The following is an 11858-nucleotide window of genomic DNA, read 5'->3' as shown; positions in this document are numbered from 1 at the left end:
TTAATCCAGAAACTGCAGCTTTAAGAAGAACACCAAACATAATGGCTGTGTCTAGACTGGCCAGTTTTTCCGGAAAATCAGCCGCTTTTCTGGAAAAACTTGCCAGCTGTCTACAGTGGCCGCTTGAATTTCTGCAAAAGCACTGACTTCCTACTGTAAGAAATCAGTGCTTCTTGCGGAAATACTATTCTGCTCCCGTTCGGGCAAAAGTCCCTTTTGCGCAAAGCTTTTGCGCAAAAGGGCCAGTGTAGACAGCTCAGATTTGTTTTCCACAAAAAAGCCCCAATCGCGAAAATGGCAATCGGGGCTTTTTTGTGAAAAAGCGCATCTAGATTGGCACAGATGCTTTTCCGCACAAAGTGCTTTTGCGGAAAAGCGTCCATGCCAATCTATACGCTCTTTTCCGAAAATGCTTTTAACGGAAAACTTTTCCGTTAAAAGCATTTCCGGAAAATCATGCCAATCTAGACGCAGCCCATGAGACTCATGATAAAATCATTCAAGGTGGCAAAACAAGGTATAGTGCAGGAAGTATTTTGGTAAGGGACTTGGTACGATACTGTAATGAAAAAGCTAGTATAAGGATGGATCACTGCCTGCTGCTGCTTGATGCTCTTGAAACTGCTGAACTGTGTAACTAGCTATGTCCTACAACTTCTAGAGCTACAATTTTTTCTGCCTACAGAGTAGAAGTAGTTGAGGGTTTTGCCAATGCTGCTGTGCATTTGAGTAATTTAGTATGAAGTGTAGTGAAATGGAGGTTAATAGCATCATTACACTGGTGGCAGATGAAGGATCTGAGTGCCCCAATTTTGCTTTATTATTTCTTTTTGCTATATGGAAAGTTTAATGCTGATAAGTATGTTCAGAAATGTGCAAAATATTAATGTGTCTGATTAGTACTCCTTAGTCATAATTTTTGATTGGTGCCACCCAAGAGACTGTTAAAAAACTGAATATAAATAGTTTCACAATTTTAAAATTTTTTTCAATGAAAATAGAAATTAAATTTAAAAATTCATCCATAGTTTTTTAATCATAACATCACAGAGTTGTATTAAGGCATAGGAACCTAACAGTGAAACCGATTGCTCACGAGACTGAAACTGACCAATTTAGTTTAGTGAAATGCAAAATATAAATAACTCATCTTGTGAAAAGTAAATTAGATTACTAAAGTTCTATCTGTTTTGCACTCTTATACTGCAATGAGCTTCACAGAGGACTGGAATGTGAGTAATTGAAGGTGGTGTTAATAACATTGATGAAAAAATTAGATATATGACTGTATACTGTCCTTTTAACACATAGGCTGTGTCTAGACTGGCCAGTTTTTCCGGAAAATCAGCCGCTTTTCTGGAAAAACTTGCCAGCTGTCTACACTGGCCGCTTGAATTTCTGCAAAAGCACTGACTTCCTACTGTAAGAAATCAGTGCTTTTTGCGGAAATACTATGCTGCTCCCGTTCGGGCAAAAGTCCTTTTGCGCAAAAGGGCCAGTGTAGACAGCTCGTATTTGTTTTGCCCAAAAAAGCCCCAATCGCGAAAATGGCGATCAGGGCTTTTTTGAGGAAAAGCGCATCTAGATTGGCACAGATGCTTTTCTGCAAAAAGTGCTTTTGCGGAAAAGCATCTGTGCCAATCTAGATGCTCTTTTTCGAAAATGCTTTTAATGGAAAACTTTTCCGTTAAAAGCATTACCAGAAAATCATGCCAGTCCAGACGTAGACATACTGTATATTGGGGTGGGGAGGAAGGCCTTTCAAGTTCCCTTGCATACTCTATATAAATTCTGCAATAGCCTTGTTAAAGTGAAATTAATAACCTGCTTTAATACACACATTGAAACAATGGAACCCTGTGCCCCTGCCCTTGGTCTACACTAGGGGATAAATTTGAATTAAGATATGTAACTTCAGTTATGTTAACCGCATAGCTTAAATCAAAGTATTTTAAGTCAAATTTTTGCACGGTCTACACTGCAGGAAGTTGAAAGGAGCACACTTTCCCTTCGACTTCCCTTACTCCTCGTAGAAGCAGGACTACCACCATTGATGGGGCGTGCCTCTCTCAGATCAAATTAGTGTGTCTTCACTAGACCTGCTAATTTGAACCCTGGAAGATCGTGGCTGCTTCGATTTTATCTATCATGTAGACCATGGCCTTGAAGAGTCCTAAATATAGGTGTAAGGTGCAGCCTGTCAGGTGATGTGGTGTTTTTGTCTTTTGTCATTTTCAGAAGACCCATTGGGAGGCAAGTGGCTGTCTGAGCCCTCTGAGAGTACTAGAAGAGGAGAGGCACCAGGCTCAATTTGGAGTAGTGGCCACTTTGGAGTCTCTGAATAACTTGGACGGGGAGCAGAAGTGAAGTAAGGCAAAGTGCCTCAGTGCGCTGCTCTCATAAGAATGGCGCTGGTGCAGCTGGGGAAGGTCTCCTGTAAGTGGAAGTATGGCATGTGCTCGCAGATGGGCTCCTGCCAGCTCCCAGAGCTCACACTGTCCTGAGAGTGGCTCCACTGTACCACACTAAGTAGAGGCACATGAAATGGGACAGTTGGGGGTGTGCTGCAGATGGAGGGATCTGTGCTTCCGGCTGGACTTCTGGTGGGGCATCCCCATCCCAGCCTGTACTAGGGTAGCATAGGATGTGCTGGCCCTGTGGCCTTTGGGGGGAAGGGAGCAGCAGGTCAGGTATCTATGTACCACTGCCACCCATTTACCTGCATGCAGTGGGTGCCCACACAGCCACAGCTCTCTTGGCAGGAACAGGAGCAGAGACCACCAGATAATCCGTGAGTGGGACTGCCCCATCTCTGAGTCTCCATCCCCCCTTCCTCGCTCCAGATTTCCTCAGCCTCCAGCCCTGAGCCCCCTAGTCTCCAACCCTGACTTCTACATCCCCCACACTTCAACCCTCTGCCCTAAGCCCCCACACTCACACTTCAGGCTCCTGCCATGACACCCTCTTCCCCCCTCCTCAGCCTTCTGCTTCGACCACACTACACTTTTCTTACAGATACTGTCATATCGCAGCCTCCCCCAACTTCCTGCCTGGAACGCCCCCTGCCCTGGTGGGTTGTGATAGGACTGTACCTGTAAGAAATTTAAGTTACTTTCTCCTCTGATGGGGAGGAGAGTCCCAATATTAGGCTTCTCTCTCTCTGAAAATGGTGAAAGACAAGTAGATGGGAAGTGAGTCTGAGGGGAGCAGAATGAATCTCTGGGGCCGCATAGGGGCCTAGGCACCCTCATCTGAACCCAAACTTCTGGAATCCTATCAAAAGTACCTCAAGCAGTGTCCATTCAGGGACTTGAATCCCTGTATCTTTTCCCCTTCAGATTTGATAGTTAATGCTCCTAGCGCTATCCTAGGTAACTATAATCTGTCCCAAAACATCTGTGTAATTTTCAGCTGTATAATAATAAACAAGCCCATAGCAATGATGGACAGATTCCTGCAGTACATAGAGATACATTATGGGGAGTTTTTCTCCTGCCACTGTGGAGGAGGGGAAAAGCAGGGAGGGGGAAAAGGAGTCATTCTTATGTCTCCTAGCAACAAAAATGCTATCACCTTGACTACCAGTCTGAGAAGTGAAAGGCAGAGTGTCAGAGAAGTTCACTTGCTCTAAGAGCTGCAGCCAGGCAGGGAGGTGGTTAAGAAGGGCAGCAGCAGGTAGCAAATCTTCCCCTCCCCAATATACTGTACTATGTTAGGAAGAAGCTTAGTGGGCCTTTGCTGGTCTGTCTTCTTCACACTTTGATGATTGTTCACTTTTTACAGCAATAAATGTGTGTGAAATCATTTACTTAAAACCACAAATTGGGGGCATTCAAAGAGGAGTGGGTGGGAGGCAGTGGGGAAGGGAAGAGAATGTGGGTTGGGAAAGAGAGGAAGGAACTTGGCATGGAAAAAAGCAGAGGACGGTCAGGAATGGGAACAATGGAAGCTAGAGAGTTTGGGGAAGGAGGTGGGTGGAAGAAAATTTGTGACAAGTGGAGGGGGATTGAAGATTTGATGAGGTGCAGGGAAAAAGTGAGCTTGAAGTGAGATAGAAAAGTGAGAGAGCTTGTGTAGAGAAGAGAAGATATTTTAGTGTGGGTGGCATGGGAGAGGAAGAGACCAGTGGAAGGAGTTTAAAAAGGGCTATTTCCTTTCTGCTGCTGGGGTGTGCAGAAGGCAGGCATCTATTATAACACTTTCTCTAGTATTCTGAATAGAAAGTCTGTTCTAAACCAGTTTCTCTAATTCTCTGTATGCAGGTAGCTAACGAGCTCATTTATTTTAAGAAAAAAATATTGACTTCATCTATACATTTTAAGAAATAGTTTTATCAAAGACAAAGTTTACAATGAAGCCAACACAGACTCCAAGGCTCCTCAGGGTAAGTGAGTGATTTATTGTTGGGGCTGTGAAGTATTTGCAATGAAATTTGAAAACCTTGATTACAGTTGTTAATTTATAATCAAGGATTCTTCAAGACCCTTACTGATGGTTTGCAGATCAGTGTTCAAAGAAACTACATGTGGTTAAATATTAATTTAGACACTAGGCTCTGTAAAGTATTCTGTCTGAAAAGGTAATACAGCTCAAGTGTGCTAACTTAACTTATAAATTTTGGGATGGCTTTTATAGCACATCAAGAGCTGCCTTAGCAGGAATACTGACTTTCCTACAAACTCCAGGAACTTTAAGGAAGAAGCACCTAATAAACTGTATTGTTTGTTTATTTTAAAAACAAACAAACCCCCAACAAATACTACAATCTTTAATCAAGTGAAATTCCTGATGACATCAATGGAGTTAACTTGATTAAGGACCATGGAATATGATGCCCAAACTGATTTATCGTGTATATTTGTGTTCTGAAGAATAGTCTACGGAGGTCATTCAGATTTCTTCTTTTATAAATCCCATTTATAAAATATAAATGGGTATAAAAAAAGAAGGAATTTAATTGCCTAAATACAGTTTGGGCTGTCTTCTTTGCTACAGTTGCATGGATCAAGAGTCAATAGCTTCTTGCTACACAAAATGTATCAAAGAAACATCCCATACAAATAATAATGCATTCTGGATGTATAATTACAACAGATAACACCTGCTCTTTTCATGATGATTTAATGCACTAGCCTTCAAATACAGCGCACTTGAACATTGCATCTTTCTAGTATCTCTTACCCATCTGCTATAGTTGCTTTTATGGCTCTTTCAAAGCATATAGACTTGGAAGACTCCAAACAATAGTTGTTGAGTATGATAATATAGCTTTCTGTGATCCTTTAATATGCATCCTAGCTCTATATGGAATGTTACGTGTGTGTGTGTGTGTGTGAAAATATTAACAGTTCCATTTATTTAATTTCAAGATATGTTATAAATAACCATTGATGCTTGTATGTACTGTTGCAAATTAAGGTGCTGCCATTTTGAAATGCTGTGAGGAACCTGATGCTGGGCTCCCTGCGGTGTTTCAAAGCAGTGGCGGTCAGTGTGGGAGTCCCCAGCTGATCCCGGGCTCCACACAGTGCTGCCGTATAAAGCACCATGTGGTGCTGCCACTTTGAAGTATGCCTTTCTCTTCCCCTCCCCTTTCTGCCTATTTCTGATAGTGGCAGCAAAAAGGTGGGGGGAGGGGAAAAGGAAGCAACTAGTCGACTAACCTGATGACTATCTGATAAGCATTTTTTTTTATTGGATAGTGGACTAGTTGACAAGTCCTTCACATCCCTAATGTTATTATTATTTGGGAATAACGGCTGTTATTCCCGAATAATAGTGCAGTGTATACTCAACACACCCTTTCTATTGTCAGTAAGCACTGCGGGTGAAATCTTGGCATTACTAATGTCAATGGATGTTTTTCATTTGTCATCAGTAGAGCCAGGATTTCACCTTGTGTGTATGGGGTGGGCGACATGGACGGGGAATTGCACATTATTGCTTTTTGGAGCAATGGTAAGAACCATTGTTGAGCATGGTGTTTACAGGCTCTCTTGTCCTGCTTATTCCATGGATCCAGGTTATTCTGAATGGCAATGGTAGCTCTGCTCCCTTCTCATCCTGCTTCACTTTGGTGACTTTGAGCAGGATTTTCCTTTAAGTTTGTAATTTGTTATTAATGTTGTTATGCTGGGAAGTGTCATATCTAGAATTTCCATTTTCAGTATAAAAATGCACTTATAGTTTTAGGCATGTATATTTGGGCTGATGCCTCAGCATACACGCTCCACCAGTCTGTGCTGCTAGTGTCACTTTATGTAATTTCCTTGGGCATCTCCTGAACCCCACACACAAACAAGAAATTATAAGAGGGGAAAATGTATTGAGAAAGCTTTCTGGGATTCCCTGTGGAGTTATGTCAGCTCCTCAGCCTTTTGAGAGGGTAGCTGAGGACATAGTTCATAGAATAATAGAAGCAGAGAAGTTTAGGGTGATAAGAGACCTCAGGAAGTCATCTAGTCCAACCTCCTGCTCAAAGCAGAACCAACCTCAACTAAATTATTCCAGGCAAGGCTTTGTCAGGCATAGCCTTAAAAATCACTAAGGGTATGTCTACACTACAGCATTATTTCGAAATATGTTATTTCAAATAGTTAATTTGAAATAAGTTATTTTGAAATAACACGTCTACACACAAAATGCATTTCGAAATAGCATTTTGCTATTTTGAAAAAGCGTGTCCACACTGGGTGGATGCTCAATCGCATTTAAGGCCGGCTGGAACCAGGGCCGGCAGAGCATCAGGTCAGGAGTTACTTTGTGTGGTTGTTGCCTGAGGCTATCTGAGGCCTGAGGCCTATGCTTAAAGGAACCTCCCCCCCGGACAGCCAGTTCTCAGCTTTCCCTACTTACTTGCCTACTTCAGTGAGGGACAGCAAAGCATTTTGTCTTTTCATGCTCTGGTTGCCATCACTCGGGACACCACAGCACTCTGCAGCATGGAGCCAGAGCTGCCCCTGGGCACTCTGGTACTTCTCTTGGACATGTTGCTGCAAGCCTGGCTGCACTTTCTGCAGGCTGCCATCCGGGAGGTCCATCAGGGGGCTGTCAGTATCCTGCGGGAGAGCTTCCACCCTGAGGAGAAATAAGAGCTTCCCTGGTCTGCCCCACTGGGGGCTTGTGCCTCATTCCTCCCTCATGTCCTCATGTGCCTCATGTCCTCCCACTTACCCCTCCCTAACCCCCCTTCCTAATGTCAAATAAAATATATGTATTTTCATGAACACAAACTTCTTTATTTAACAAAACTGGGGGGAGGGGAATGAAACTCTGGTGATACTAGGGAAAGGAGGTGGGAGAGGGGAGACAAGAGGATGGGAGGGGGAAACCTGGGAGGAGGAAGCTGGAAGGGGGAAGAAGGGGGAGGGAAAACTCAGGGCTCAGGGTTGTGAGTCTTGCCGGACCAACTTGATTTTCATGCAAACCTGCTCCTGGGTTTGCATGTGGCCTTTGGTGGCCTGGCTGACAGCTATCCTGCCGTAGACGGCCGTGTTCCTCCATCTAATTCGGAGATCATGGATTTTGGGGGCATCCTCCCCAAACCTGAATAAGGTCCATGATCTCCACCTTGGACCAGGAAGGCGCCCACCTTCTCCAGGTCCTGGCAGGCTCCTGGGAGCTGGCAGACTGCTCCTGGGGAGTGGTAGAGGGCTGGCTGCCAGTGGCTTGCTGGCTCATGTTTTGGGGCCATGGGGTCAGGGACAATGACTGCTGGCTCTGGGCTGGCAGGCTTGGAGCTGGCACAGGCACTGTGTCCAGAGTCTACCCCTTTAAGGGCTCTGGGGATGGGGGAGGGAGTGGAGTGTTCTTGGTGGGGGCTAGAGTGGCCACCAGGGCACCCTGGGAAGGCTGGAGGCACCCTATTTCGATATAAGTGTCTACACAGCACTTATTTCGAAATAGCTATTTCTAATTTGATGTTATTCCTCATGGAATAAGGTTTACCAAATTTGAAATAAGCAATTTTGAAATAGCGGGTTGGCTGTGTAGATGCTAGGAAAGTTATTTTGAAATAAGGGCTGTTATTTCAAAATAACTTTGCTGGGTAGACATACCCTAAGGATGGAGATTCCACCACTGCCCTAGGCAACCCATTCCAGTGCTTCACCATTCTCAGCCTCTCATCATAAGTAATGCACTTCAGCCCCCAATCATTTTCATTGTCCTCTGCTTTACTTTTTCCAATTTATCCATGTCCTTTCTGTTGTAGGGTCTCCAAAGCCGGACACAGTACTTCAGATGTGGCTTCATTAGTGCAGAATAGATGGGAATAATCACTTCCCTAGCTCTGTTGGTAATGTTCCTACTAATGCAGTGCAATGTGTTGCTAGCCTTCTTTGCAACAAGGGCACACTGTTGACTCATATCCAGCTTCTCATCCACTGAAATCCACAGGTCCTTTTCTGCAGAACTGCTGCTGAGCCAGTCAGCCTCCAGCCTGTAACAGTGCATGGGATTCTTCTTTCCTAAGTGTTTGATTCTGCACTTATCCTTGTTGAACTTGATCAGATTTCTTTTTTTCCAATCCTCCAATTTGTCTAGCTCACTCTAGGCCCTATCTGTACTCTTCAGCATATCTACCTCTCCCTCCAGCTTCGTGTCAAACATGAATTTTCTGAGGATGCAGTCCATCCCATCATCCAGATAATTAGTGAAGATGTTGAACAAAACTGGCCCCAGGACCAATCACTGGGGTGCTCCACTTAATTCCAGCTGCCAATTAGACATCAAGTCTGGCAGTCTAGCCAGCTTTCTATCCATCTTATAGTCCATTCATCCAAGCAATACTTCTTTAACTTGCTGGGAAGAATACTGTGGGAGAATGTATCAAAGGCTTTGCTAAAGTCAAGATATATCATGCCCATCACTTTCCCCATACCCACGCAGCCAGTTATCTCATTATAGAAAGCAATTAGGGTGGTCAGACATGACTTGCCCTTGGTGAATCCATTTTGAATGTTCCTGATCACCTTCCTCTCCTCCGAGTGTTTCAGAATGGATTCCTTGAGGACCTGCTCCATGGTTTTTCCAGGGATTGAGGTGAGGCTGACTGACCTATAGTTCCCTAGATTCTCCTTGGGTACTACATGTGCCTTTTCTCTATTCTAGGATCTCCCCTGAGTCACATCAGCCGACATAGCACTCTCGGATGCATTAGATCTGGCTCCATGGATTTGTGTATGTTTAGCTTTTCTAAATTGTTTTTAACCCATTCTTTCACTACTGAGGGCTATTCATCTCCTTCCATAGTGTTCTGCCCAGTACAGTAGTCTGGGAGCTGATCTTGTCTGTGAAGATTGAAGCAAAAAAAGTGTTCAGTATTTCAGGTTTTTCCACATCATCTGTTACTTGGTTGCCTTCTCCATTCAGTAAGGGTCCCACACTTTCCTTGGCCACTTACTTGTTGCTAACATATCTGTTGAAACCTTTCTTGTTATTCTTCACATCCCTTGCTAGCTGCAACTCCAGTTGCATGTTGGCCTTCCTGATTATACCCCTACATGCTTGAGGAATATTTTTATATACTTCCATAGTCATCTGTCCAAGTTTCTACTTCTTGTAAGCTGCCTTTTTGTGTTTAAGCTCACTAAAGATTTCTCTGTTAAGCCCAGTTGATCGCCTGCCATATTTGCTATTCCTTCTCCACATTGGGATGGTTTGTTCCTGCACCCTCAATAAGGCTTCTATAAAATACAGCAAGCTCTCCTGGACTCTTTCTTCCCCTTGAATTAGCCTCCCAGGGAATCCTACCCGTCAGTTCCATGAGGTAGTCAAAATCTGCTTTTTGAAGTCCAGAAAAGGTTCTGTGACTTGATAGATGTTCTGAGATTTACAATGAAATTTTGTGGGGTTTAGTGCACATGTGAACAGCCTATCTCTTTACTCTGTTTTTTGTTCTTCTCCATTCTGGCAACACATCTTGCTTTGGAGCTGTAAAGTTCTTGATTCCTTGCATTGAAATTGAAGTAATTTTTGGACTCTAATTTCCTTTACCTGGTAAAAGCCCTATATTTACTTTTTGCATTTCACTCAGCTTAGACCAGGGTTAGGCAAGTGCCAGCTTGCTGGCTGGATCCGGTTCCCCACCGTTAGCCCCTGGCAGGCCGACATTACTATATTTACTTGCACCTCACTAAATACAGGCAATTGCTGTACAACTGACCACAGATTGCCATTCATGGTCAGTGGAAGCTGTGGGAAATGGTGTCCTGGTCTGTGCTCCCATTGGCTGGGAACAGTGATCCACGGTTAATGGGAACTACGATTGCCCCTACCTGTGGAGGTGCAGGTAAGTATTTCATCAGTGGCCTGCTGGTGGCTAACCCTGATGAACGGACATTGTTTTATTGCCCATTCCTCGCTTAGACAATGATTAGTCAGTTTCACTTTCTACTATACATTCACTGTCACAATGCTGCAATATTTACTTTGTTCCAAACCAGCTAGAGCAAATATTTAAAACTAAAGAGGTGTGGCAGCTGAATGATTAAGGTATTTGGCCTGAAGGGTGGGAGTTTGAGTCTTGCTTGATCTTACAGTGATATGCTTCTTGCAGTTCACCCAGCTGAAAAATTTGTATCTGATCCATTGGTAAGTCAGTGGATGTTGGCTGTCATGCAGGTCACATCACTTCCTTGTGGTTCTGTTGGCTACACCTAACTGTGTGAGCCACTTGTGTCTTGAGATAGACTTTGATAAACACATTAATTTTTTTCTAACACGAGCACTTTGTTGTTATTTTAAATTAAACCTACATTTTAGAACATCAGCTTTTGTTTTAGAGTTTTATCCGAGAGAGAAAAATGCCTCCAAAGTCATGTTTTTCTGCGAAATATACACATTTCTTCTAGGATTATGAAAGGGTCAAAGATGACAGTGCTGCCACAAAACTTGATTTGTTCTGAGTAAGAATATCAGTTTTGTCTTATATTAGAACAGCTGCAATATACAATTCCTGTAAGAAAATCAAATGATTCTGTCCTTCACACAGAAAGTATTTTGTCAAGCAGTGCAGTTTTTGTAAAGAACATTTTTATTCTCTCTAGTCCCAAAATGATTCTGTGTACAACATGAGTCATTCCAAAGGGATACCAGAATTACCACCTCTGCCGACTTCAACCACAACAGAACCCTCAGAACTGTATCAGGTATGTGTCATCTTCTCTCCTATATAAAACTGTTAAGTATCGTACTAAAATGCTTGCAGTCATTGGATATTTTCAGGTTTTAAACAAATAGTGAGTTAAAGGAGCAGGCTAGGCTGCTAATCAGGTTTTTGATACTCTGGAAGCACTGTTCTTGTTTGTTAAAGTGTTGTCATTATTTCCATTATGACTTGGACATTACATTTTGCATCTACCTGAAGTCTGTTCTGCAAGCTCATGGTCCAGCACTATTTCCCTTCAAATGTGGACTTAAATATATCCATCTTTTTCAGTTCATGGCAAGGGAAACAAAAGTAATATTTTCTTTTCCTCTATACCAGTTTGCTTATTTTTTATAAACAGCCTGTCTGAATGAATATAAATTAATAAGGAATTAAGAGCCTGCACCCAACACAGCTGGCAGCCAGGCCCCTCTTAATCTTTTGAAGTGTAGTTATGGGAGAACAATATTGGAGGGCTGGTGCATGGTAGGAGGGAAGAAAAAATTGATATAATGGATCTTCTAAAAGTATGAGTATGGCTGTTCACCAGGAAAAGCTTTACATGTTTGTGCTTCAATTTATAGTACTAAGAATGGCTTGCATTGGAAAGATGGTACCAACAACTAAGCAGAATACAAAGGAGGATAATGTGAATTTTTTGAACCCATTTCCAGTGGGAGAATAGTTGCAGAAACACCCCTAAAATAAT

The 11858-nt window shown here is 43.0% G+C and overlaps 1 protein-coding gene across 3 annotated transcripts in view; it reads left to right on the top strand.

The window, feature by feature from the left end:
* The first annotated feature begins 2053 nt into the window (after positions 1–2053).
* The window catches only part of DNAH3 (dynein axonemal heavy chain 3), a 165512-nt gene continuing 155707 nt past the window's right edge, over positions 2054–11858 (top strand). For 2 of the 3 annotated variants that reach the window (XM_075899423.1, XM_075899421.1), the window contains exons 1-3: positions 3544–3675; positions 4263–4384; positions 11049–11150. In XM_075899423.1, coding sequence (XP_075755538.1) covers positions 4352–4384; positions 11049–11150 — 135 coding nt within the window. In that variant the 5' untranslated portion in view covers positions 3544–3675; positions 4263–4351. Of the gene's footprint in view, positions 2369–3543; positions 3676–4262; positions 4385–11048; positions 11151–11858 lie in introns of those variants that run through there. The other variant, XM_075899422.1, reaches the window with a different exon arrangement.

This window comes from Pelodiscus sinensis, chromosome 16 (assembly GCF_049634645.1).
Source record: "Pelodiscus sinensis isolate JC-2024 chromosome 16, ASM4963464v1, whole genome shotgun sequence".
In the NCBI taxonomy this organism is placed as follows: Eukaryota; Metazoa; Chordata; order Testudines; family Trionychidae; genus Pelodiscus; species Pelodiscus sinensis.
This window is presented reverse-complemented; position numbering and strand designations above follow the sequence as displayed.